This window comes from Asterias amurensis, chromosome 10 (assembly GCF_032118995.1).
Source record: "Asterias amurensis chromosome 10, ASM3211899v1".
In the NCBI taxonomy this organism is placed as follows: Eukaryota; Metazoa; Echinodermata; class Asteroidea; order Forcipulatida; family Asteriidae; genus Asterias; species Asterias amurensis.
Genome location: NC_092657.1, coordinates 1,062,544 through 1,088,919, shown reverse-complemented (window position 1 = coordinate 1,088,919; position 26,376 = coordinate 1,062,544). Strand labels below are relative to the sequence as shown.

General features: G+C 39.1%; 1 protein-coding gene and 1 non-coding gene across 3 annotated transcripts; both read left to right on the top strand.

Annotated features, from left to right (window-relative positions):
- Window positions 1-283: 283 nt before the first annotated feature.
- Window positions 284-26,376, top strand: LOC139943134 (condensin-2 complex subunit D3-L-like). Of its 2 annotated transcripts, none has more exons than XM_071939955.1 (33): window positions 284-352; window positions 2,303-2,467; window positions 3,169-3,330; window positions 3,612-3,689; window positions 4,369-4,586; window positions 6,042-6,175; window positions 6,589-6,688; window positions 7,786-7,904; window positions 8,144-8,342; window positions 8,747-8,937; window positions 9,381-9,531; window positions 9,969-10,131; window positions 10,268-10,353; window positions 10,652-10,815; window positions 11,237-11,306; window positions 11,425-11,543; window positions 12,042-12,144; window positions 12,570-12,836; window positions 13,109-13,370; window positions 13,902-14,148; window positions 14,447-14,555; window positions 15,415-15,499; window positions 16,299-16,403; window positions 17,500-17,654; window positions 18,813-18,902; window positions 19,643-19,810; window positions 19,984-20,068; window positions 20,372-20,538; window positions 20,657-20,823; window positions 21,189-21,366; window positions 22,667-22,832; window positions 23,932-24,007; window positions 25,054-26,376. In XM_071939955.1, exons 1-33 carry the CDS (start codon window positions 289-291, stop codon window positions 25,289-25,291), a joined length of 4,851 nt encoding a protein of 1,616 aa, XP_071796056.1. In that variant the 5' UTR covers window positions 284-288; the 3' UTR covers window positions 25,292-26,376. The 2 variants fall into 2 exon arrangements, with proteins under 2 accessions (XP_071796056.1, XP_071796055.1); XM_071939954.1 differs by having other exon boundaries at window positions 23,926-24,007.
- Window positions 15,712-15,789, top strand: LOC139943528 (small nucleolar RNA SNORD35). The gene has a single exon (XR_011786823.1). It is a non-coding gene; the product is annotated as a small nucleolar RNA SNORD35 (small nucleolar RNA).

Here is a 26,376-nt window from a genome sequence, read left to right as displayed (position 1 = left end):
CAAACCTTTGGATTTTACAACTCTCAAAATAGGGGAATACATTATTTCCAAAAATAATTCTTAATCTTACATGTTTTTTTTAGACATCAAAATAGCATTAAATTTGTTCTGAATAACTCTTATGTTTACTTATTTGTTAAAGTTGTTTATGCATGTATCTAAATTAGTTTTATGATTATCAATTAGTTTTTAAAAATAAGTCATCCCTGTTTTAAAATAGGTTCAACATAGACTGAAATTTAATTGTTTTGGCGGGGACTTTTGAATGACAGGTACCCAATAAACAAAATGGCTGATCCTGCGCAAATGACGAACGCTCTCCAAAGATTACGGTTTTCAGAATTAGAAAAGCGTAAGTGACACATAAATAATACTAATTAACACCAATAACCTTAAGATCAAAAGCAGTTTATTATTTGGGGTTGATGTCATTTTTAAAACTGAAATAGTCGTCAACAAATTTCCAATGCAATTGCCGAGTTTGTTTATATGCAATTTAGTTTTAAAATGTTGAACGATAGAGGGCGTTTTACTTTATTTCAAGAATTTATTTCCAGCAGTTCCCTGCATACAAAATATTGTAATAGTAATATTTGTTACAACAAACCTAATTTAATCTGATCTTGCCCACTGACTTGCTATTACTGACTGAGTGAAAAGTAAGCGAAAGTTGGTCATGTTGAAAAGATTTGTCTTTATTGAAATAATATATCCTCTGCTTACCAGTTATCACGCTATTATGCCTTTTTCTTTGAATTGGGAAAAAAATAATGATGCCTTATATCAACCGATGCCCTAATTATCTTCATTTGTTAATACGAAGTATGCAAACATGTATTAAAACTTGATGGACATTGAAATGTTCACACCACACACCGATCTTGGATGACTTCAACTGGCCCCATTTGTTTTGAGTTTTTTCCTGTTTTCACGGCAAACGAGAAAGTATGGTTTCCCGGTGAAGCCATACATGGAAGAAACATCTGCAGTGACTACAAGTGTTCTTTGAGACTCTGTGTATGACTGTATAGCCAGCAGTTGCCTTCATTTTATTCAAAATATTTTTTTATTAATTTTTTAAAATTACCATGGTAACTTGCACAAAATAAAAAAAAATAAAAAAATATAAAAAGTGTGAATAATTACTGGCTTCAAAATCTGATTTCTCTTCATTTTTTTTCTATTTTTTTTCTTAATATTTATAATAAAGTATATACATAAACAGTGATAATTGAATCAACAAGCTGATGTTTAAATTTTGATATAAATAATAGTATTGATACGAGGGTTACAAAATAAAAATCTCCAAAAATATTAGAAAATGATATAAGGCACATGGGTTCTTTAAGCCTCGGTATTTTTTTTCAAGAATGCTCAGCAAAACATTCTGTCACATGATTTTGATCATCATGAATTGTGAATTGAAATAGCGTTTGATGAAACTTTTTCGGTGGGCAAATATTTTTATATGGCCTCAACATTATGACATATTTTTGTACCTTGTAGAAATGCCTAAAATACCAAACTTATTGCATTTACAAGTGCAAATGACCAGTGGAGCCTTACATGTTTCTAAGTTTTTGTCAAAGAAGAGGAGACTCTTTGCTTGGCATATAAAACCACACAATTTTTATCTTGGGACTGTTTACATCGCGCACAGAGAGGTAAAAGATTTGCAACGATAATAGGGACACCGCGAAAACAGGACCTCCTACGATAGACCTTGAATTGAATGCACATAGACCTTATCGCAAATACCAATGCGCAAGCGCAGACCTACTGTTGAATGAGGTGCATTGTGGGATAGATACGAATCAAATTTTGCTACCAGCTAGACCACAATGCACCTAATTCCAAGCTTTACGCGCGCGCCCCGGTATTTGCGAAAAGGTCTATGACAAATGATGTCATTTCAGTACGGCGCCCTCGCCTTGAGGTCAAAAGCAGGTTGTTCATTGGCCAATCTATGTGCGCTTCGATTGTTTCGTCACCGTTTTGATATCAAAGATGGCAGCTGGATGATGTCAATGCATAAATAAGGTCTATTGTATTGACTATATTATAATTTCATGAACAATAAAATATTATTATTAAATTTAATTAAATTTAATTTTAAATTAAAGATATTAATAAAAAAACACTGGCAGAGACGCACTGATCTAGCCGTAGCTAATTCAGAAACTAAACTAAGTCTATTTCAGAAACAGCCTAAACTAAAGTCTAGCAAGGTAGACAGCCTACATCGGCATCGTCAATGGTAACCATAATCCACACACAATAACAACATTGTTTTCGTTGACAGAATGGGTGGATGCAGTCTGGGAACAAGACTTCACCGAGAAGCCTGAACTGCCCCCAAGCCTTGCCCAGGAGATTACAGACAACAGAGGATATGTGCGTATTTTGAAGGACGCCATCAAATCATGCGTGCCGTGGGCACGAATTGACTTCGCTACTCTTCCACAGGGTAGGAGCAGATTGTCTGTCCCTATTCCTAGAACTACGAGGTCATTTCGTTAAAAATGTCCCCCTGAAGAGGAAAGCAAACCTCATAGTTCTAGGAGTAGTCTGTCCCCAGGGCTTTGAATTGACTGATGTGTAAAGCTCTAACCCCCTAAAGTTATTGACCAATCATAATTGGAACTTTGGTGTCATGTGCGTGTGCTCCGGGCCCAATTTCATAGCGCTGCTACACGGTAAGCACATTTTTGTGCTTACTGTCGCAGAAAAATTTGCTAAGGTGCAAGCGCATTTGACAGGTAAGCAGAAAAGTTGGGCAGCCATATTGCGCATTTACCATGGAATTGCATTGTGACGTCATTTATTTTTGTGCGGTAAGCACAGGAAGATTAGCATGCCATTTCAAGTGCTTACAGTTAGCAGCGCTATGAATCGGTAATCGCAAAGTAAGCACAAAATTTGTCGCTAAGCAGCGCTATGAAATTGGGCCCTGGTGCCTTATGTTAAGTTCCAGTAAAGAAGTTTCCTCTAAAGAAGTGCTCCTTGCCAGCAGGAAAATTGCTGTACCCCTTCAAGAACAAAATTCAAAGCATGAGTTTAGAGGCTCGTTGCTAACATCACTGGCCTCTGCTTGTGGTCCAGTCTAAATTCCAAGCCTTGAAATTAATAAATAATCCTGCTGACTGCTTGTGCTATTGTACTTCCCAGGTTTCTGGAGTGTCCTATCAGACGCTGGTTTATCCCCACGCTCTCTGCTGGCTTTGCTGCATTATTTCATGTGTGGTGTGGATAGGGTCATATCTTCAGCAATCCAACGAGAAACTGCCATCTTGGCTGCCGATCTCTACTTTGTACTCAATGAAATACCAGGTATGTCTCACTTTGTTTTCTGTATAATCACTAGTCAAACCATGGAGGAAGAAAACTCAAACAGAGTGCCAAGCAATTCGGGAGACTTCTCTACTACAGCGGAGTAGATTTTTCTCAGTTCTGAAAAGAAGTGTCGTGCTTATTTCACTACTACGTAAGCTTAGTGGATCGAGGGGACTTTGTTATTAACTTCACTACCACGGAGTGAGTTGTTAATTGGTCTCAATGATTTGAATAATCATTGCCAGTAGACTAATTAATGTTTCCTATTTTGTTGACAGGTAGCGGCGCCTACAAGATTTTCCATCCCTTGGTATTTCAGGAGGCTGTTGACCTACTGAAGCAGTGGCCAGATTCAGGTATAAAGTATTCCCTGCTCCTTGAAATCTAAAGATATTATAGTAAAAGAAAAGAACAACTTTAAGGTTACTCAAATTGGATTTAAGTAAAACCTGTAGTTTCATAATGTGGGTGGGTAGGTAAGTTTATGGTAACAGCAGAACAACAAACAAGTAATTTTATCTTTGAGAGTCCAAGGCCATTTTCATCTTGGAAAGGGCACTCCATTGGAAAATCTTTAAAGTCATTGGACAATTTTGAAAGGGCACCAAGGCAAAGACCAGGAGTTGATTTCACAAAAAGTTGGGACTAGTCCTATGAGATATTAAAAACTTAAGGTCAGTCCTAAGTTAGGAAGAGTAACTCGTCCTAACTCCAGATATGACTAGTCCTAACTCTTTGTGAAAACAACCCCAGGGCAAGGCCATTTTCAATTTGGAAAGGGCACTTCAATTGAAAAATCTTAAAAGCTATCAGGCAATTTTGAAAGGGCACCAAGGCAAACACCAGGGCAACAAAGGCCATGGCTTTTGTGTTATTCTAGGCCTGTAACCATGACGACACTTTTATCAAGATAAACAAATTTGACCTGAGTAAAACCTGAAATTTTGTATGATGGAAATAGTGGGTGAGTTTATGGTAGGAGCAGATCAATGAAGACCCTCGCCGCTATTTATCCTTTTTGATGTCTGTCCACAGTATCCGCTAAGCGCAAGAGGAATGCATCCGGTCCACCTTCCAGCAGTCAGGCATCACAAGGTCGCCGTGGCAACAAGTCAAGACGTGTTGATGATGGAGAAGGAAGTACGGATGCGATCGTCCCGTTTGATGAGGACGAAGATAATGAGGATGAAATAAACGCCTTGACTCCTCAAGAAGTGACAAGAATAAAATCGGCAGTGATGGGAACTCTCATGGTAAATTCAAAGATAGAGTAAAGTTCTCGAATGGATTTCACAAAGAGTTGAGACTAATCTTACCTCTAGTAAGAACGAGTTACTCGTCCTAGGACAAGTTAGGATGAGTTACTCGTCCTAACTTAGGACTAGCCATACTTGTTTAGTATCTCCTAACTATTTGTGAAATAGACCCCTGGCCATGTACAAGTTAGCGTATAGCACCACACTTGGAGCAAGTTCGAGTGTGCACAATGGTTAACCATTTTGACTCGAACCCAGGCTGGTCGACCATTGGTTGACTACTGTGGTCGACCATTTGGAACCAGCCTCGAGCCCATGGTTTCTTCACTGGTCTCATCAGCACGTTCCATTCTAACATGTGCTAAGCGCAGAAGGGAACCAGTGACACTTTAGCGAAAAGGTGGAAGGTTGACTAGACTAGTGCTGGGCGAATAGTGAAATTTTGTTATTCGGATACCGCTGGCCAACTCTCCGAAATTAACCGGATATTCGAATAGTTTTTTCGCTGCTAGAGGGCGCTATAAAAAAAATTTTGTTCGTTTGTGAATGAGATCTTATGGGCGGATTGATATTAGTTTTAGACAGTGTCACTCGGTTCATTCATAAAAATGACCAGATCTGATTTAAAGATGGTGATTTGCTTTTTCTTTTGATCGTGATTGACTCTACGTGAAGGAAAACTTTTGTAATCTTTGAACAAATTACGTCAGAAATGTCATTGTTTTAACTCTTCACGGAGGTGAGCATAGTTAAATACTTAATTTATGCTGTTTTGTGCTGTCTTAAGAGAAGTTTCATAAGGATTCAGACAAAACATTCATATCAGTTGTCGCCGACGTCCGCGGATATTCGGATATTAAAGAATATCCGGTTACTCGGTTGTAATTACAGAATTATCCAGTTTGTAAATAGGTATTCGCGCCCTATGCGGATATCCGGATAAGAAAAAAAAAGGCATTCGCGGTTACGAATAGGAAAACCTATTCGCCATTAACCGGATATTCGAATAATTCGCCCAGGCCTAGACTAGACTACCAAACGAGTCTTTCGGGTGAGTACGTCACTGCGCATGTGCGTTGCTAGTCTGTGGTCGACCACTGGTGGACTAAATGTGCGCACTCGAACTTGCTTTTTCATGCCACTCTTTTAAAAGTAAATTATTTTGAGTTGGGGTTGATCAAAGACAAACTGACTTGAGCGGGATTTGAACTATCTATCTCCAGTTTAGTGTGCTGGCGCTCTACCCATTGAGATAGCAAGCCATGTGTAGACAGTCACCCTATTATAATGTTAATATCTTTTTTCGGGGTGTCCGTCAGAAGCCATAATACCGTTAGCTGCTGTATAGCCTGTCACACCCAAGTTTATGATACAACCTCGGAAGCAGCAGCCAGGTGATCATAAAGGGGATTTGAATTATGATTATTTATTTCCCGCCCCCCTTTTCTTTAGGACTTCATTCACCTGCTTCGAGCCTCATCCTTCAAGGATGCCGAGCAGTCTACCCAGCATGCAATGCAGGTGATGTCAGAGTTGACCCGGGTCATCGGTGACCAGACAGAAGTTGAGATCTTCGACTCTAAATTGTGAGTTTTTTATTAAATTTGAAAAAAAAGTTTCTTGATAATCCTGCATGGCACTCTACAGACCTTTTCACCCAGAACAGACTGGATTTCTCATCAAAATATGAAATTTCAGACAGAAATATTTCAAGGGATGTTTTCAACTATCATCATCATTAGGCCGTGTAAGTTTTATGTAAATTTGTTATCTTTAGATTTTGTTTCTTACCAATTCTGTACTGTTCCTTTAACACACATTGGTGTATGGGTACAAACCAAAAATTATACTCTTCATCCCTGGTGTAGGGGTAAAAACCACAAACTTTATTTTGCTCTTTTTGTAGCCTGAAACTTTGCTTGGATTTTAGCTTTGTGTCAAGAAAACATTCATTACAACTGCTTTCAAGAAACTCTAAACTTTGTTTGTTCCTCGACAGAAACCCAGAAGCATGTTCTTCAGTAGGACATCTGTCCTATCTCGGCCTAGCAGCATTGTGTTCAACATCTCATGGCCATGTCACCGATATGTTCACATTGGTAAGATTCAGATTAGATTCGTTTTCCCTCTTAAAGACACGGGACACTATTGGTAATTGTCAAAGACTAGTCTTCTCCTCACTTGGTGTATCTCAACATATGCATAAAATAACAAACCTATGAAAATTTGAGCTCAATTGGTCGTCGAAGTTGCGAGATAATAATGAAAGAAAAAACACCCTTGTCACACGAAGTTGTGTGCTTTCAGATGCTTGATTTCGAGACCTCACAAGTTCTAAATCTAAGGTCTCAAAATCAAATTTGTGGAAAATTACTTCTTTCTCGAAAACTATGGCACTTCAGAGGGAGCCGTTTCTCACATTGTTTTATACTGACAACCTCTCCCCATTACTCGTTACCAAGCAAGGTTTTATGCCAATAATATTTTGAGTAATTACTAATAGTGTCCACTGTCTTTAAGACCTCTTGCCCAAGGACACAAATGTCATGACCAGGATTCGATCCAGTACCCATGGGGTGGATTTCTCAAAGTGTTAAGATTAGTTGGAACGAGTTACTCGTCCTAACTTAGGACTAGCCTTAAGTTTTTAGTGAAATCGACCCCAGATGACGTAGCCATCAGAACTTGAGTCTAGTGCACCAGATACATTTATAGTAAAGCCTCTCTTGCTAAAGGACACAAGTGTCATGAACGAGATTCAAACCCAAATCCTGATGACTTAGCCACAAGAATTTAAGTCTAGTGCACTAGACCACTCGGCTAGGACACGCCACAAAATACCTTTACATGTAGTTTATTTTCTGCCAATCAAATAACATTTTGCCATAGCACCCTCCTGAAACCTTGCCTTTCACATCACCCTGAAGCAAACAAATTCAGGCCTGATACTTCACGGAGGCAACGAAGGCGATTGCCTCTGTGTCCCATGGTCATTGTCTTGGTGCCCTTGAAATGCTCCAGTAGAAATTTGCAATTTCATCATAGGGTGCCCTTTACCAAGAAGAAAATGCCTTGGTGCCCTTGCCCTTTCAAAAACGAAGCATACAGCCCTGCAAATTACCTCATTAATATATTTGTTGGTGCTTTCTTTATTGTGTCTTTAAGTTTTGTTTTATTGTGTCTTTAAATTTTGCAGGTTTTGAAACATCTAATGCCTAACATCTTGATGCTGATTGGAGAGAATGGAAACGTTGCCATGGCAACCATCCCAAGGACAATACAGATTATAAAGTCTAATACAATTGCTTTCATCAAGTAAGTATGGCTTGTCTCTTTGGAACTCTTTGTCTGGTGCATGTTTCCCTCCATCATACACTCTAGACTGTTTTAATAGGAATAGCAATTCCTACCTTCAGCTCCCTCAAGTTCTTTTCACATTAAAGAAATGTTCTTCTAGTAGCCCCATACCAAGAGTGGTTTTAGCCTTGTTTGGGGCAAACTTGAACACAAACAAAAAATTAACAATGAGATTTTATTGTATTAACTCCATGTAGACGTATGAAGAATGATCTTGAAGACGAAGCCATACCAAGTCTACGTCTGCTCCTACAGCACCTCTGCGTTAAAGTCCCTGACAAGGCCGAATACCGGGCAAAGACAGCCGAGACTGTAGCTCTCATCTTGACTTTCATGCCGATCAACCATCGAGCTAAGTTTATCGAATGGCTGTACAAATATTCACGGAATGTTAAGGTAAGAACTTTTTATGAAATCTTCCTCTTGTTTTTGTTGACACTTACTACTTTTGGTCAAGTAAAAATTTCATCAAAATAGTTTGGAAAAACTATTTCTTTTCATAAATTCCTCTGTATTTCAACTGTAATAAGATCAGAAGCCAACTTTGGAAAGCTTCCTGACCAACTGCTTGTGTCACTCTTCAAGCACCAGAAATCAAGACTTAACTTACATATTTTATCAAATCTGACATTATTGTATGAAGTGTTTGAAAACCATGTAACAGTCTAACTGCGTTTCCTTTTTTTTTATTTCTTTTTTTTTATTTGGGGGGGGGGGGGGGTAAGTTCCGAAAAGTTTTCGTAAAAAATATTTGTGTTGTACTTTTTCTGTGTTAAGTATTAATCATTATTCCTACACAGATTGGTCACCGAGTGTTTGCTCTAGAGGTAGTTGCAGTTCTACTGGAGTCACCTCAAGACCAGCAAGATGCTGCAGCAGCAGCAACTGCAGGAGCAACTGCAGCAGCTCCTGCAGGCAGTCAACAGCAGTTCTTATCACCTACCTTCTTGACGCAACTGCTGCTGTCTCGCTGCTCTGACAGGGCACCAACGTAAGCTGGTTTCTTTTTTTACAACCTTTGCTGTAAAGTAAGGATGCAACCTTGATGGGAACAAATGTTAACTCACACCAATCAACAGGGCACCTACATAAGCTGGTTCTTTTTTTCAGTCTCCTGACGATGACTACAGCAAGCTAGTTTAAACAATGAGACCAATTTAGAACTCGCCCGCAGTAGTGAAGTTTATAATGAGAAGACCCTCCGATCCACTAGCAGGACAGCTCTTTTTAGAATGACAAGTGTAAACAGCATTTCTGTTTCTGATTTTAATCTGGGAGAAATATATTTTCTAATCTTGATTCAGGGTACGTGCTTTTAAAAGCTCTTACTTCGCTGACTGTTGGACAGAAATGTCAGGGGCATTTCCTAATTCTGTTTCTGAATCTTAAACACTGCTTAACTCTAGAGGCGTATATTTTCTTATTTTGATTCAGGGTACGTGCTAAAGCTCTTACTTGCTTCGCTGACTTCACAACCTCGACAGACCCATCCATCCAACAAGCTCTCAATGCTTTATTCTTCTCTCCCTCGTCTGGAACCACCCCAGTTCCTCTCCTGAACACACTGACTGCTGCAAATCCACAGGTACAAATTAATCAGTAAAATAGTTTTTTACATTTTTAATTTATTTATTCTAATAAATTTTCCTTTGCTCAACCCAAAATAGATTTGTAATTGCCCCCTTTGTGGTTTTTATTATTACAATTGGAATAATGTTAACTAACATCCACAAGAGATTAAAATTATTTTTGAAAGAAAATGTGCCTTTGTAATGTTCAATAAACAACTCCACTTTAAACTTATTTTTTTCAATTTCATTCTCTGGTATCTCTTTGTGTTTTTACTTTTACAACTTTCTAACCAGATTAAAAGTATATACGTGGCGTTTATCAGTATTTGAGCATGAATTATGTTCTTTTCATATGAACAAAAATAGACAAAACTACCGGGGTCAAAAAAACTATTCATTTTGCTTGACCGCTTCACAATTTGTTGAATTGTTATTTTGTTATTTTGCACAGAGTTGTCCTGCAACCCCAGAGTGTAACAACCAAGACAATCAGCCTGAGCCCACCGCCGATTCGAGGAGTGGAGAGGCAGAAGATGCTCAAGATGGAGCCACACCCGGTAACCTCATGGGCGGGTCTCCAGCATTGCTCTTAGAGATGTCCAATGGCAGCTCTTGTAAGTTAAACGATGTTTTTAGTTATCCAATGAGATTGCTTTTTATAAAATGATTAGGTAACAGTATATTTGTACCAAAACATTTTACTTGTCTTGTTTCCTTATTTTTTGTTATTTTTTTTTCTTGCATTTAAAGCTGAAACTGTGGGCAGAAATATAATTTGTATGCTTCAGAAGCGAGCCCGTGATGAAAAAGTTGGTGTTCGAAAGGCTGCACTTCAGGTAAGTAGAGTTGTGGATTGTTTCTCTCCTATATACCATGAGGGTTTTCTCTGTGCCCTCTGGTTTTCCCTCCCTTCGGAAAGATCAGAAAGCACACAGAAAAAGCATTATTATATCTCTTGGAATGTTGACATTTTCTTCAGATGGAAACGTGCCACTGTCATGACGTCAAGGTTTTTGCCAGGATTTGGTAAAAGATGTCAGAATTAGCTGAACATTAAAAAATACAGTCCAAAAGACACCCCTCTTACTAACGTTTTTCTTATTTCTTCCCTCTCCTTCAATCTCCCCCTCTCAGGCCTTAGAGAACATCCTACGTCTTGAAGGAAGCACGATTACCATCAAGGAGCTTCAAGTTCTTCACGATGCATGTCTTGATCCAGCTCTGTCTGTCCGCAAACAGGCAGTGGCTTCACTCACTACTCTACTTGGAGAAAAGAAGACTTGCGTACCCCTCCAAAAGTAAGAAGTTTGACAAATTTGTCATCAGAAGCTTCTATCTATCTACCTTTAATAACATTATAGCAAAGTATCTATAAAAAAACAACTGCAAAATCTGTTAAATTGTCTAATTTTACCTGGCTCTAGCTACTCTACTGGGGTAAAAGAAGACCTTTAGAATTAAAAAAAAAATCAACAAATTAGTAAAGCATCTTGCTCAAGGACACAGGTGTTATAATCGGTATTTGAAACCACACCCAGATGACTTAACCATCGTGCCAGAATTTAATTAAGCCTGTATTACGCAAAAACACTTGCTAAGCAAAGAAAAGTGTGTGTAATTCCGAAAGCACAATACTTGTGCTGTTACTTTGTGACAAACTTAAAGATAATGTCCAGCTGTTATCAGTAATAATTTCTTTTGGTGTTTTTCTCCCTCTAGAGTTTGGCTTCAGAGCATCCTACCTGGTGTCCTTGATCGTGAAGTTTCAGCTCAAGAAAAATGCCTTCAGGTAAGTGAATTCATTTATTTAAAAAAAAAAATTATTTTTAGCTGTTTGCCTTGAATTCTTTTGCTTTTCATGTATTGTGAATATTGATCTATTGTTGTTATGGTTTTTCTCTAAATAGCTTCTTAAAGAGATTCTATTGGACAGCATCACTGCTCGTAACCATGGTGACGATGATGCATCACGTTTGTCATGGAATCTGCTGGGGATTTTGAGCCAAGACGGTTCAGGAGACTTGAGGTAAGCTGTTGTTTTATACATCTCAAGTATTCTCCCACTTCTTCCCAAATAATTTTCAAATCCATGTGACATAATTGTGCTCCCCTACTGCGCATTTCTTATACTCCTGGACAAAGGGAAGGCATTCATGGTTCACATACAGCACCAGTGGTTTCTTATATAGCACTCATATTCGTCACTCAGTGATGCGCAAGGCGCTTCAACATTCAGTATTTTCCTGTAAGATATTTTGAAGCTTCAAGAATGAGACTTATTCCTTAAAACATAGCACCATGCAATGGTTCACAAAATCGCTTGAGAACAGGCATTACATTTTGCTTCATTTCTGATGACGTCTTGATGCTTGTTTTGAGTGCAACAGAACTCTAAAACACACTTAAACAAATTTTGTGCAGAGAAGTTCCTTTTTTCTTTACCAAGTTGCTGGAACGTGAGTCAAGTGCAATGACTGACCAAGCTTCTAAATCAAAGGAGTTTATTGTTTCTATGTTTCTGTAGACGCTATCTCCAGAAAGCTTGTTCATTGTGGGCCAAGCAGAAAGCTCTCTCCAACAGTCTGGTCCGAGCTGTGACTTCTCATATCAACCATGACAACAACCAGGTAGGAAACATTATTATTGGAGCAATGTATGGTTATTTGTATTATCTGTTCCCAAAATGATCGTTGAAAAGTTGAGTAACACCCGTTTGAGCTAGGCGCCAGAGTCGTGCTGAACCAAATAGATTAGGAGCGACTCTAGTAGTTTTGACCGACTGCAATAATCGATCTTTCTACTTCTTGCGCGTCCAGTCGCTCCTAACTGTTTCAGACGTCAAACTTTTCATGTACTTATGTCAGAATTTGGTTCGGCACAACTCTGGAGCGACTGTCTGAAAAGGTTGTTATTTTCCTGTTTTGTAAAACACTTACATCTTTTAGAAACTTTTGAGTCATCAATATTTTTTTAGCCTTCGAGAAACGTCAGGCCGTAAATTTTTGCTTTTTGAAACCAGTCTGAAATGTTTGTTATGCAATTTGTTTATTAGGCTGCTTGGCTCCTACTCGCTGAGGTCGCACCCTGCTGCCCAACCTTTGACCCAAAGGTCATCACACAAGCCTGGAGTCGTTACAAGTCGGCCGATGCATCCGTACTACTCACCACCCTGCAGCGAGTCATGTCTGTGATGGGGAGTCTGGCTGGGCGCTTTGATGACGACACTAGACAAGAGATGATCGGGGATCTTAAGGGAAAATTGATGGCGTTTGATTCTTCACCAGAGCTGAGCAGCTCTATGATATCGACACTTAATAAGGTTATTATCCTCACCCAACTCCTGGCCTCTGCCCCCACTCAATTTGTAATGGGTCTCCACTTTCATGCATACATTTGGGGATTGTACAGTTTGTGGTCTTGGATCAAGCTGAGGCACCCACAGCGATTGTCATGGTGCTTTTGTTGTGGTGCCGTTTGCAAGGTTTCATTACAAATTAACAATTTCCTCACCCTAGTGCCCCTTACCAGAGGAAACTTACAGTGCCCTTCAATTGGAAAGAGTCAAACATCAAATTGTATCGTTTTTCACAGTTATGTATCTCAGTCGACGGCACCACCGACAAGAACAGCGCCCTCATGAGTTCAATAACAGATGAGCTTCTTCAGAGATGCAGCGTGTACCTGTCTAGGATGGTCCTTGAGGATGGATCGTCCCAGATGGCGATCTGTGAGAGCACCTTAGTGAGATACTTAGGGGTACTGGGTGAGGTGGCGTGTCTCTGCCCGGCGAGGATGTCTCGTAGGATGTTTATGCTGGTACAGTCTCTGCTGGCCGGTCCGACCAAATTGGAAGGTAAAGAAATTATTTAATGGTTTTTATTCTTCATATTGTGTATCTTTATTTACTTTATTAGGCCTGTGTGCTTCGTTTTGAAAAGGCAAGGGAAACAAGGAATTTTTTATTTGTAAAGGGCACCTTTTGAGGAAATTTTGACTGGAGCATTACAAGGGCACCAAGGCAATGACCAGGGGGCATAAATTGTTTTTGTGCCTCTGTGAAGTATCAGGCATGCTATATTGTGTCTGGGCTAGATAGCTCAGTTGGTAGAGCAACGGCATGTTCATCAGGAGGTCGCAGGTTCGAATCCCGCTCTGGTCAAGTTCTCTTTGTTCAGCCCAAAATTATTTTTAAGTTTATCCAGCCATCAGTTTCTTTTCTGGTTTATTAATTGATATATAAAAGTTGCATCCCCTATAATGTTATCCCTCTGTTGCCACTTTCTAGGTTGTATCATAAACTTTAGTCCAGAGGTTCGCAAGTTGAAATTTTTTAGTAAATTTTTCTTGTGCAACCAAAAATTATTTATTTATTATTTTCCAACAGGTGATTCCTTCCCCGGATCGCAAGCCATGATCTCCTCCCAGACTCAGCCTCCCCTCTCCCAGTTCGGTAACACTGTTCTCTCAGACACGGTCCGTGCTCATGTCTTCATCACCCTAGGCAAGCTGTGCCTGGTTCATGAGACTCTAGCCAAGCAGTGTATCGCTGCGTTGTCGCGTGAGCTGGAGACATCCACTAATCCAGCGGTCAGGAATAACGTTGCTGTTATCATGTGTGATTTATGCATCAGGTGGGTGCATTATTTTTAGTTTTTAGTTTTTTTATGAGGACCAACTAAAAGGCCGGACGGCCACTTCAAGGTGGGGCTACAATTCAGAACTGACTCCGCGGCAGTACAGTTATTACGATCCTATAAGCTAAAGTAGTAGTCCAGTCTAAGTCCCGATCCTAACACTTTTTAACTATCATTGCTTCTCTTCACCCAGGGGTATGAGTGAGGGTGGAGGTTGATATTACTTTTTAAAAAAAAACTTTCGAGTGCCGCAGCAGCCCTGGATAAATGTTCATTTTGTATCTGTTGTTTCTAGATATCCCAGCGTTGTAGATTGTCATATCTCTAATCTGTCAATGTGCTTCAAAGATGAGTCTGAGTTAGTAAGGAAACAGAGCCTAACTCTTCTCACCCATCTCCTTCTGGTAAGACTTCCCTATTTTTTATCTCCAAATTTGTCTGTGATTTTTCTGTGATTCAGCCTAATTTTGTTATTGGAAACTTACAGTTTCATGGTTACAACTATGGTTCCCTGATGTTCAAATATTGACTGCTTTGAGTGCTATGGTTTAAACTACGACACCCGAAGTGATCCCTGGAGGGAAAATATAGAACGGTCCGGGGATTACCGAGGGAGTCGTAGTTTAAACCATAGCACGAGTTAAAGCAGTCAATATTTGTTTTATAACACCCCAACAGAATATTTATCATCTTCGTACATGTAACTTTCGTACGCGCGTTTCAGATACCCACATGCACAACTGATTGGGTTCGAGGTGGGTAAAAAGATGTGTGGGTACTGCACGCCGTGTGATAGTCGTCGGACTATCACACGGCAAACGACGCACTATCACACGGCAAACGATGCACTATCACACGGCCACCGTCTAGTAAAACTAAGACATATCATGTGACGCGCTCTAAACCAATGAAAAGGCAGAATATTTGTTAGGGGTGTTATAATAACAACTATTTTTTCATACAAAATGACCCTAGATGAATATAGGGAAAATTTTGAGCAAAACTATTGTCAATATTAGCCACAAGGGAAACTGACTGGGTAAATTTTGAAATCATTTTGGGGGTTGAACAAAGAATTGACTAGAGTAAGATTCGAACCAACGACCTCCGGATTAAACTATTGTCCTATGAAGCGTTAAATCTTTTACTTATCATTGTACATATTTTTTGTATTATTCTCCTTTTTCACCAATATTAAAATAAATGTTGAATTGAAGTCAATATTTGAGCCCAGTGTTTCTTGACTTAATCGCCCCATTGTAGGAGGACTACATCAAGTGGAGAGGATCATTGTTCTTTCATTTCATCACAAGCCTTGTAGATGACGTCAAGGAAATCAGAGATTTTGGTACGTAGTTTCACTTAAGATTTTTCTGTCATTATTTTCTCCTTATTTTCTTTTTACTCATTTTCATTATTATTAATTCCAAATTTTGTGAAAATTGCAATAGGTTTTTTGTTCTCGTTTGCCAATATATTGATATTTTATTAAGTGTTCTGCAGATAATGTCAGCTTTGAAGGTCTCCTGATCTTCGATTGTGGCCTGTGTCTAAATTGACTGCAAATGATGTTTTCTCACGATGGTCTTCAGACTTCTAATGGTGATACTGCCTCATGGCATTAGCTGATGCAGTAAATAAACACAGCTTGATTCCAATTTTATAGGGGACATTTTTCTTGGGGCACCTAGTACTCTTCTGTATTTCGATGTAAACAACCCAATTTAAAGGAACACGTTGCCTTGGATCGGTCGAGATGGTCTTTGAAAAGCGTCCTGTAACCGCTTGTTATGGTTAGAAAGATGTTGTAAAAGTAGAATACAATGATCTACACAAATATGCCTCAAAATTGAGTGGTTTTCGTTTTACCTCGTCGATAAACACGGTCGGCCATTTATGGGAGTCAAAACTGTGACTCCCATAAATAATCGACCGAGTTAGTTCATGACGTAAAATGAAAACCGTGCAATTTTGAGTGATACTTGTGTGGATCATTATATTCTACTTTTAAAACATCTTTCTAACCATGTTTAAACTGTTTCAAACGCTGTTCATAGACCAACTCGTCCGATCTAAGGCAACGTGTTCCTTGAAAACATAAACCTCCTGTGTGTTGAAAATATGTAATATTGATATTTTATCGACAGCTGAGTTTTGCCTGGTTCAATTGCTACTGAAGCGTCATCCCAACATGTTGTTCCATCATTTTATTGAATCCGTCTTCCACTTCAACGCTTACGACAAACACAATGGTGAGTTGCAAATCCTAAATATTGTCCCTCTCCTATTAAGCTTGGGCGATATCGATTTATTTTATTCACGATATATCGCCGACAATATATCGCGATATTCGATATAATCACTATTAATGAAATTTGACATCATCAGTCTTAAAACTCCAAGTGAAAGTTGTAGAGAGACAGTCATAGCATAAGAGAGGTGTTCTAACCTATTCTTCTGGTTTTACTCCAAACTTATGGGGTGCAAGATGTCTCAGCTAGCAAATACATCGCGATATTTAATCGATAGATCGCGATATATCGCGATATATCGATATTTCAATTAAAACCAAATCCATCCGATATCAAAATCGTTTCCAAATTAATATTGCGATATTCGATAATATCGTGATATCGCCCAAGCCTATCTCCTATCAAATCATCTTTCAAATTTTCAGATATGTGAGACTTCCTCTTTTCAGCACGATTTTCTCCTTTTTTGGTTTTGATTTTCATCTTTTTTTCTTCACTTTTTGTGTACAGAAGTATAGGAATATTATCTTTTCCTCTTTTTTCTTGCCTGGTTTTCTCTTTTCCTCTTTTTTCATGGAGAGTTACTCACATGCCTGAATTTCGTCAATTTAATTTTTTTTTAAATGACCAAATTTGCTTCTTTTTAATGACAAGTAATTGTTTCAAATTCTGCAGGGATAAGAAATTTGAGACTTTTATCTGAACTAAGACTTTCTGAAGTCTGCCTGGTAAAAGAAAATTTTGTATTTTTCTCCAAATTAATAGCTCCTTTAGAATCTATAACTCCAGTCGTCGATTTCACAAAACTCTTCCTAACTTAGGATTAATCTTAGGACTTAGGACGAGTCCCAACCCTGCACTGTAGCATGCAGACCTTAAGATTAATCCTAAGTTAAGAAGAGTTACTCGTCCTAACTCGGGATAAGACGAGTCCCAACTCTTTGTGAAATCGACGGCAGGGGTTATCAAAAGGTGGAAATGCCATCATTTTAATGTACCTCCTAAAACCTGGATCACAGTTTCAGATTTTGTGAGCAGCATTTCCCAAAAAGCCTTGACATTTTCAAACGTTATAATTTTCATATTCATTCCTTAGTCTACAACCAGTTCAGCCAGACAGAGCGTGAGAAGAAACTATTCTCTCTGAAGGGCGCCCCCAATGCTGACAAACGGAGAACCATTTATCGGTTTATGCTTCAGCACATGAATGATGAGCACCGATTCAAACTAACAGCTAAACTCTCACAGGAGGTGAGTTAATTTCCTTCTCATCCATTGAGAGGTTTATCCAATTTATTGGTTTCTAGTACATGAATGATGAGCACCGATTCAAATTAACAGCTAAACTCTCACAGGAGGTCAGTTAATTTCCTTCTCATCCATTGAGAGGTTTTATCAAATAACTTTTGGTTGAACAAAGAAAAAAATTACAAGAGCTGGACTTGAACCAATGACCTTTACCAACTGAGCTATCGAGCCCTTTTTTGGTGGCCTCCCTTTTTAAAATTTTTTATACCTTTGTTCGGGTTGCCAGCCAGAAGTGGTTCGAATTCCGCTCTAGTCAACTTTTCTTTGTTCAACCCAAAGTTATGCAAAAAATATATATATTCCCAGTCAGTTTCCCATGTGGTTTATTACTGGGTTTTTTAAGTGTCTGTGTACTTTTTGTAGGACACCAAACACAATGTCCACAGATTTACATGAAACTCACACAGTTTGAAGAAAATGATGGTAGAAAGCTTCCCTGAAAATATTACTTGCTGAGGTGCTGTAGGTTTTGAGAAATGAGTAAAATAAACGTGAAAATTATTTTAGCATGTAAAACACATTTTCGAATTTTGTTTTATTCATAAGGGAAACCCTCTACAAAAAGTACACAGATCCCCTTTAAAGACACTGGCACTATTGGAAATTGTCAAAGACCAGTCGTCTCACTTGGTGTATCTCAACATATATGCATAAAATAACAAACCTGTGAAAATTTAAGCACATTTGGTCGTTGAAGTTGCGAGATAATAATGAAAGAAAAAACACCCTTGTCACACGAAGTTGTGTGCTTTCACATGCTTGATTTCGAGACTTCAATTTTAAACTTGAGGTCTCGAAATCAAATTCGTGAAAAATTATGTTTTTCTCGAAAACTACATTACTTCAGAGGGAGCCATTTCTCACAGTGTTTTATACTTTCAACCTCTCCCCATTACTCGCTACCAAGTAAGGTTTTATGATAATAATTATTTTGAGTAATTACCAATAGTGTCCACTGCCTTTAAGTATCCTTGTCTTTCGATTGGAGGATTGTAGGGCCAAGGCATTCATTATTCACATCTACATTGCCTACAGTAGGCCGGGAATATTATCTTTGAGAGGGCACAGTCATTTTCATTTCTTCAAAATTTGTTTTTGTAGGTACTTGCTGGTATCGTAGACGGTGTCTTACCTCTTGATGAAGACACCAACATCCTTCTTCAAGACACTTTGGACATCCTCTGCTGTAAAGTAAGAAAAACTCACAACTTCTTAACCTACCCACAGCCCTTAAAAAATGTGAGCTTGCCCCTAACCTTTTGACATAGCAACACTGGTTTATAGCCCTGACAAAATCAACTGATCCAACCCATTTATTGATTACAGGCTTGTAATTTGTCAGGATATTTCCTGATTTCAGGATTTTTCACTGATCTCCCATCGCCTTTAGATTTTCTTGAAAGAGGCAAACTTCCCATCACAGAAATGAAAGTACTCTCAGACCCTGGTTATGACCAGACCTTTAGATATCTTTTTGAAATGATGTAGAGTCTGTAAACCTATTAGACCAATCCGACGAAACACAATTGGTAGCGCCCTCTATTGAAAATTAACAACTGCGGTGTCTTTTTGTGCACAATCTAGGCATTGAAGACACTGCAGCAAATGGCGCGCGGTGCTCAACACTTGCACTGCTGGTGCGCGTCGGATTTGCAAAACTTCTGTGTATTCAGGGAGCTTCATTTCCACACCAAGAGGAAATTGTTCTGCAATTTTCAGGATTTTATATTTTGACACAAACTTGTCCCAGGAGGAAATTAAATTGTTAATTAATTTTCAGGATTTCTCCTTTCATACAATCGTATTCCTGTGATTACAAATGGATTTCTAATTGAGTGTTTTTTTACCAGGGTCAAAGCGTCGGGCCATTACTTGTTGATGCAAAACCTAATTGATTTCTTGATATCTTATTGAACTTTCCTTGACCACAGGAGATCAAGCTGGCCTCATTGCGATCCAAAGCACCCACTGACATCGATGACCGGATGGAGATGGCTGAAGCCGTCATCAATCAAGCTAAGACTAAGCTGATTACTCAAGTCGTTAAGCAGAATATGATTGAGAACATCGTACCAATCGTCATCGCACTCAAGCACAACGTAAGAAAAACACTGTGAACATTTACTATTAAAGGGGAGGTCTCATGATTTCTACAGTTTTAAGGTCGTAATTTTTAAGATTCCCTTCTCCCTAAACTATTATTTATTGATTACTTGTTTATTAATTGATTATTTATTGACTTTTTTATGACTAATTATTGATTTCTTCATAGCTTGAGAAAGCTCGTTCTCCGACCCTTCGACACCTGATGCTCTACCTCAAACAGCTGATGAAAGATTACCGCAATGAGGTCAAAGGTCCGTAGAGAAAATGTTTCAGTACAAGTTTAACTTTCCCTTACTGAGTTGCCAAGATTTGAGTCAATTAAAACAGAACAATTGAAACAATCCTGGGGAACGACCAAATTTCTTGACTGCTTATGTTATATACATGTTCATGTTTGTTGTGTTGTCATTTAACCTTGAGAAAGACTCTGCTAGGGTCGAAACGTCAGGCCATTAACTATTTTGTGCATTTATACCATAGGTCCTTTTAGTTAGTAAGAAGTTTGCAACAGCTACATCAATTTTCTTAGTTACTTTTGATCGTTTTTTTTTTAGATATTCTAGCAGCTGATCGTCAGTTGGCAACAGAGATTGAGTTTGATCTGAGACGGTTTGATGAGGAGCAGATCGAGGCAGCTAAGAAACAGAAGGCAGCATCTATTGCTGTAGCCTCACCACGCCCAGGCAGCAAACCGACCACACCCGTTGCATCACCAAGAAATGTAAGACTACAGTTTAGTGAAAAATCAACTATATCAGGAGCACAGCCCAATTCTTGCAATTTTTCATTGTATTTTTCAAGTATGAACTATACTTAAGTCATGTTTTTTCCTCTTTAAGACGCCCGTGGCTCAAGCTTTGCTGTCCCCAAGATCTGTCTCAAACTGCTCCCCACGAATCATCCGAACTCCTCGTCCAGGTGTAGTGGACACGCCCCCTGCCACGCCCAAAGTGCCGGATGGAGCAGACGTCTATGAATTCCCAGCTACTCCCATCAGGAACAACAGGTAATTGGAAGTTAAATAAATATGTGTGCATTAAGCAAAAAAATAATAATTCACTTTTCTTTTTTTTTTTTCTTTTTTTTTTCAATAGCTTAGAACAATCCAATGAGAATTTTCGTTTTGAAGTCTGTTCAGTTTGAGGTAACATGATGTGTACATGTATCTACTTTGCTCTGTAGACTTGCTCTTGAGAATCTGTCTTGATATTTATTCTACTATCTCAGAGTAGGTTTTGAAATTTGGGAGACTACTTCTGAAAGAAACTGTTTTGGGAGAGAGGAATTCAAGCCATAGCAAAGCTGCCAAGCCTATATGAAGGACACCAAGTCGTATAGGGGTATTTAAAATATTTTGAACTTGTTTTCCAGACCAATATCCCTGGCTGCCCAGGCAATAGTGAATTCAGCTCGCCGGGCCATAGCTTCAGCCAAGCGTCTCACTCCCATCAAGTCAACCTCTAGACCCCAACATGAGGTCAGAGGTCATGACCTCCAGAGTAAGGAGAGGTCACCATTGAAGGAGAGTACGCAGGAGAACCAGAGCAAGGTGAGGATTTGTAGGCATTTGGAGTGTACTGTCACTGTCTGTATAAGTGAATCGTAAGATATTGTTAATGGCAGGCCTGGAATTACCTGGAGGCCATGGGCTCCATTGCCCCCATGGTCTGGCTTAATTGGTGCCCCTTCAAAAGTTTCACATAGACTTAAAGACACTGGACACTATTGGTAATTGTCTAAAGCCGTGTTCGCATTGAACTAACGTTTTACCGAGACAGTGGTTAACATTCCAAAAGGGGAAACTTACCAGCGTCGCACTTGGATTTACTTGACTCGGGTAAACTAACCGAGCTGGCCCCCTGTGTGACATTGAATAGTTCGATAATCACGAAAATATTATTCTCCCATGACAAAACATGTCAGCTTCTTCGGGCCGATTTAACCGAGTCGTCGCGTCCGCATTGGACTTTTTGGCTTGGTTAAACTGACCTGGTCAATCTTCCTGGGCACCTTTGGCTCGGTTAAACTACCCATTGGGTCGGGTAAATTACCTGGGAGGAAAACCTCCTGGGCTGTTCGCATTGGACTTAAAATGGGTAAGTTACCCATTGGCTCGGTTAGTTTAGCCAAATTAAGTCCAATGCGAACAGGGCTAAAGACCGGTCTTCTCACTTGGTGTACCTCAACATATGCACAAAATAACAAACCTGTGAAAAATTGAACTCAATTAGTCATCAAAGTTGCGAGATAATAAAGGAAGAAAAATCACCCTTTTCACACAAAGTTGTGTGCTTTCAGATGCTTGATTTCGGGACCTCAAAATATAATTCTGAGGTCTCGAAATCAAATTCAAATATTTTAGTGGAAAATTACTTCTTTCTCAAAACCTACCTTACTTCAGAGGGAGCCGTTTCTCACAATGTTTTATACTATCAACAGCTCTCCATTGCTCGTTACTAAGTGAGGTTTTATGCTAACAATTATTTTGAGTAATTACCAATAGTGTCCAGTGCCATTAAGGTTTTTACTTGGAAGCGCCCTTTGGAAAATGAAAATGGCCTCGGCTTGGCCCACGCTGCTCCAAAAATGTATAATAGGTCTGAAGGTTCATACCCGCTGCGTTTCCATTGTGTACGCAGCGTGCCGAGCCCAAGCCAGAGACGCAGCCAAGCCGAGGTTTGACAAAGGCCCTAGGTCGTTTCGGCCGAGCCTTCAGCACTTCTGATCATACCATTGCTAGCATAACCTGTAAAACTTTTCCAATAACTATACAATTAGTGTTGACTTTTGATCCCAACATTGGAAATCTTTCCTTATTTCCTCTAACTGATAATCTCATTTTACTTTAGACACCAACCCGTCCAAGTCTTCGTGGTCGAGCAATTAGCACTCCGGATCAGACCATCGCTAATATCACCTTCCATGCACCAATGGACCTGAGCGTCATTCCACCACCTTCCCCGATCCCAAGCTCTCTACCCATCAGAGTCTTCAGTGACGAGGACCCAAAGAAAAGTAAGAAGAAGTTTTGAAGTTTGATCGATTTTCTGTCATTCATATGTCATTGTAGCAGGCTTGATATTCTTCCCATTTTAGTCTGACTTCCAATTTGTGTTGGCCTTGGAAACAAACAGAAAATGGAGCATGAAAAGTCTATGTAACCCACCCAACCCCCCCTTGTAGGGCCCAATTTCATAGAGCTGCTTAGCGCGGAAATTTGCTTAGCATGAAATTTCTTCCTTGATAACAACAGGATTACCAACCAAATTTCCATGTGATTTTCAGGATAAGCAAACAACAGCTGATTACTAGTAACAAGCAATATGCAACAAATAGAAATTTTGTTGGTAATCCTGTTTTTATTAAGAAAGAAATTTCATGCTAAGCAAATTTTTGTGCTTAGCAGCTCTATGAAATTGGGCCCAGGTTAGCCCTTGTACTCGATAAAATGTTCCTACATTTTTCCAATGGACAAATATCATGCCTGTTGTAGTAAGTTTAAATTCTGCATGGAAATGGAAACAAATCTCTTTCGGTTAAAGACACTGGACGCTATTGGTAATTGTCAAAGACTAGTCTTCACAGTTGGTGTTTCTCAACATATGCATAAAATAACAAACCTGTGAAACTTTGAGCTCAATCGATCGTCGAAGTTGCGAGATGTTAATGAAAGAAAAAACACGCTTGTCGCACCATGGTCACCATGGACAGTTGTGTGCTTTCAGATGCTTGATTTTGAGACCTCAAATTCTAAATCTGAGGTCTCGAAATCAAACTCATGGAAAATTACTTCTTTCTCAAAAACTATGTTACTTCAGAGGGAGCCGTTTCTCACAGTGTCTAATACCATCAACCTCTCCCCATTACTCGTTACCAAGTAAGGTTTTACGCTAATAATTATTTTGAGTAAGTACCAATAGTGTCCACTGCCTTTAAATATAGCCACATAAATGTGCTCAGTAATGCCATTTTTATTGTCATGGCCCATTTTATTGCATGGCTTTTGTGACTGAAAAAAATGCTTTGTAGAACCTTATGCCCACCCTTTTTTTTAGCACAGACTTGTTTTTCATGTTTGTTTTTCGTCTTGTTAATCTTTTTTTCTCAGTTCAAGGAACACCAAGTTTGAATCCTCAGCTCCAGATTGAGAATCGACGAGATCTCCTGATGATGTTATCCCCTGATCAACCGTAAGTCAATTCATATCTAATATAATAATAATAATAATAACTGGATTTATATAGCGCCAAATTACCAAAGGATGCAAGGCGCTTATCAGGGAGACAGACAAAAGTAATGGGGAAACCAGCTACGAGTTGGAGAACAGGTGCGGCTTGAGACCCTTTCTGAAGGACAACACAGTCTCTGCGTTTGTGATGGGGACAGGTAGACCGTTCCATAGGCGGAAGGCAGCAATATAAAAAGCTCTCTCACCGGCTTGTGTGCGTGACTTGTTCACCACGAGGGAGATCGCATCATAGCTTTGAAGGGAGTACGGACAGTCATGGATTTCAAAAAGTGAAGAGAGATAATCTGGAGCACTGTGATTTAATGATTTAATGATTTGTAGGTATGGACCAGTGTGCGATGGGCATATCAAGGCGCTCATTATTTTTTCCCTGCAAGCTATTTTGGAGCTGTTGATTTTAAAGTATGAGACCTCCTTTATAGCACCAAGGTGCTTCGACACAATATGCAGCCTATCAAACCAGGGGCCAATTTCATAGCGCTGTTAAGCACAACAATTTGCTTAGCATGAAATTTTGGCCTCAATAAAAACAGAATTACCAACCAAATTTCCATGTGGTATGAGGATAAATAAACAACAGCTGAATACAAGTAACAAGCAATATGCTTTGGCACAATATGCAGCCTATCAAACCAGGGGCCAATTTCATAGCGCTGCTAAGCACAACAATTTGCTTAGCATGAAATTTTGGCCTCGATAAAAACAGAATTACCAACCAAATTTCCATGTGGTATTGAGGATAAATAAACAACAGCTGAATACAAGTAACAAGCAATATGCAACAAACGGTAATAATGGTTGGTAATCCTGTTTTTATCAAGGAAGAAATTTCATGCTAAGCAAATTTGTGTGCTTAGCAGCGCTATGAAATTGGGCCCAGGAGCACCGGGGGAGAACCCCTACTTGTGTACTTGTGTACTTGGTTATTTTACATGCATTACAAAACACACTGGACCTTCAGCAATATCTTTATTATTTCTGATTCAGGACCCCTAAACCAAGAACTTGGAACATCACCTCCCCAAAGCCACGCCCTCAAGCCAAGTCAAGAACCAAGAGCGTTCCTACCGATCCAGCGACCGTCAGAAACGACGGAGAGAGGGAGGGCCAGGCGCAGAAGAGAAAGACTCGAGCAAGCACCTCCATCTTGAATCAGAGCAAAGAAACTTCAGATGGTCAGAGAGGGACGCGGACAAGACGAAGCTCACGCTCAACACAGAAGTAAACTTGAGAAGATGACGGAGGAATGGAGTATCCCTGGAATAATACGCAGGACATGGCCTCAGTTGCCCCTGGTCTTGGGTTTGGTGCCCCTTCATTAGTAACCCATAGACTTTCCAATGGAAGAATGAAAGAGATTTTCCAATGAAAGCTTAGTGCCCTTTGAAAAAAGAAAATGGCCTTGCGCTTTCAAAGATGAAATTCCAGGCCTTGAATGTAGTGTCCTAGGGCCCAATTTCAGAAAGCTGTTAAAAGGAAGGTACACTATTGGTAATTGTCAAAGACCAGTGTTCTCACTTCGTGTACCTCAACAAATGTACAAATAAAAAACGGCGAAAATTTGAGCTCAACTGGTCGTCGGAGGTGGGAGAAAATGATGAAAGAAAAAACACCCTTGTTGGACGAATGTGTGTGCTTTCAGACAGGAATAAAAGACTTCTAGCTAGAAGTCTTTTATTATTTTAGGGAGAAATCACCTCTATTTCAAAATCTATGCTACTTCAGAGGGAGCCGTTTCTGACAATGTTTTATACTATCAACAGCTCTTTAATGCCCTTTACCAAGTCTGTTATTAAGTTAATATTTGTTTTGAGTAATTACCAAACGTGTACCTTCCCTTTTAGCAGAAAATTCTGCTTAGCAAGTTTCTTGAAATGATTGAGGTACCAGCCGTAGCAATGGTAACTGTTTAGTTTTCTGGCTGGTAATTTATGCTAAACCTATGTATGCTCAAAAAAAATTGTTTTTGTCTCAAAATGATTAGAAATTAATCAAACCATTTTAATCTGAGAAATTATTATAAATCACGAATTGCTTCTCAGCAGGTACCTGCTCTCTTGTTAATTGTGGATGAGTTTGAAGATCTTGTTAAAAAAATGTTACACTTTTATTCTATTTTCTCATCAAGTAGACACTAATTATCTGAAACAAATTTATTATTATATATTTCTTGATATTTTGGCCTTAAACAAGCGTTATTGTTTGACTAGTAGTCCTTGTATTAGATTAAAATCAGTTTCATCAATTTCTGTAATTACTGATATCTAAAACTTTGATTCTTTTTTTTTGTATTAATCACACCTTGATCAA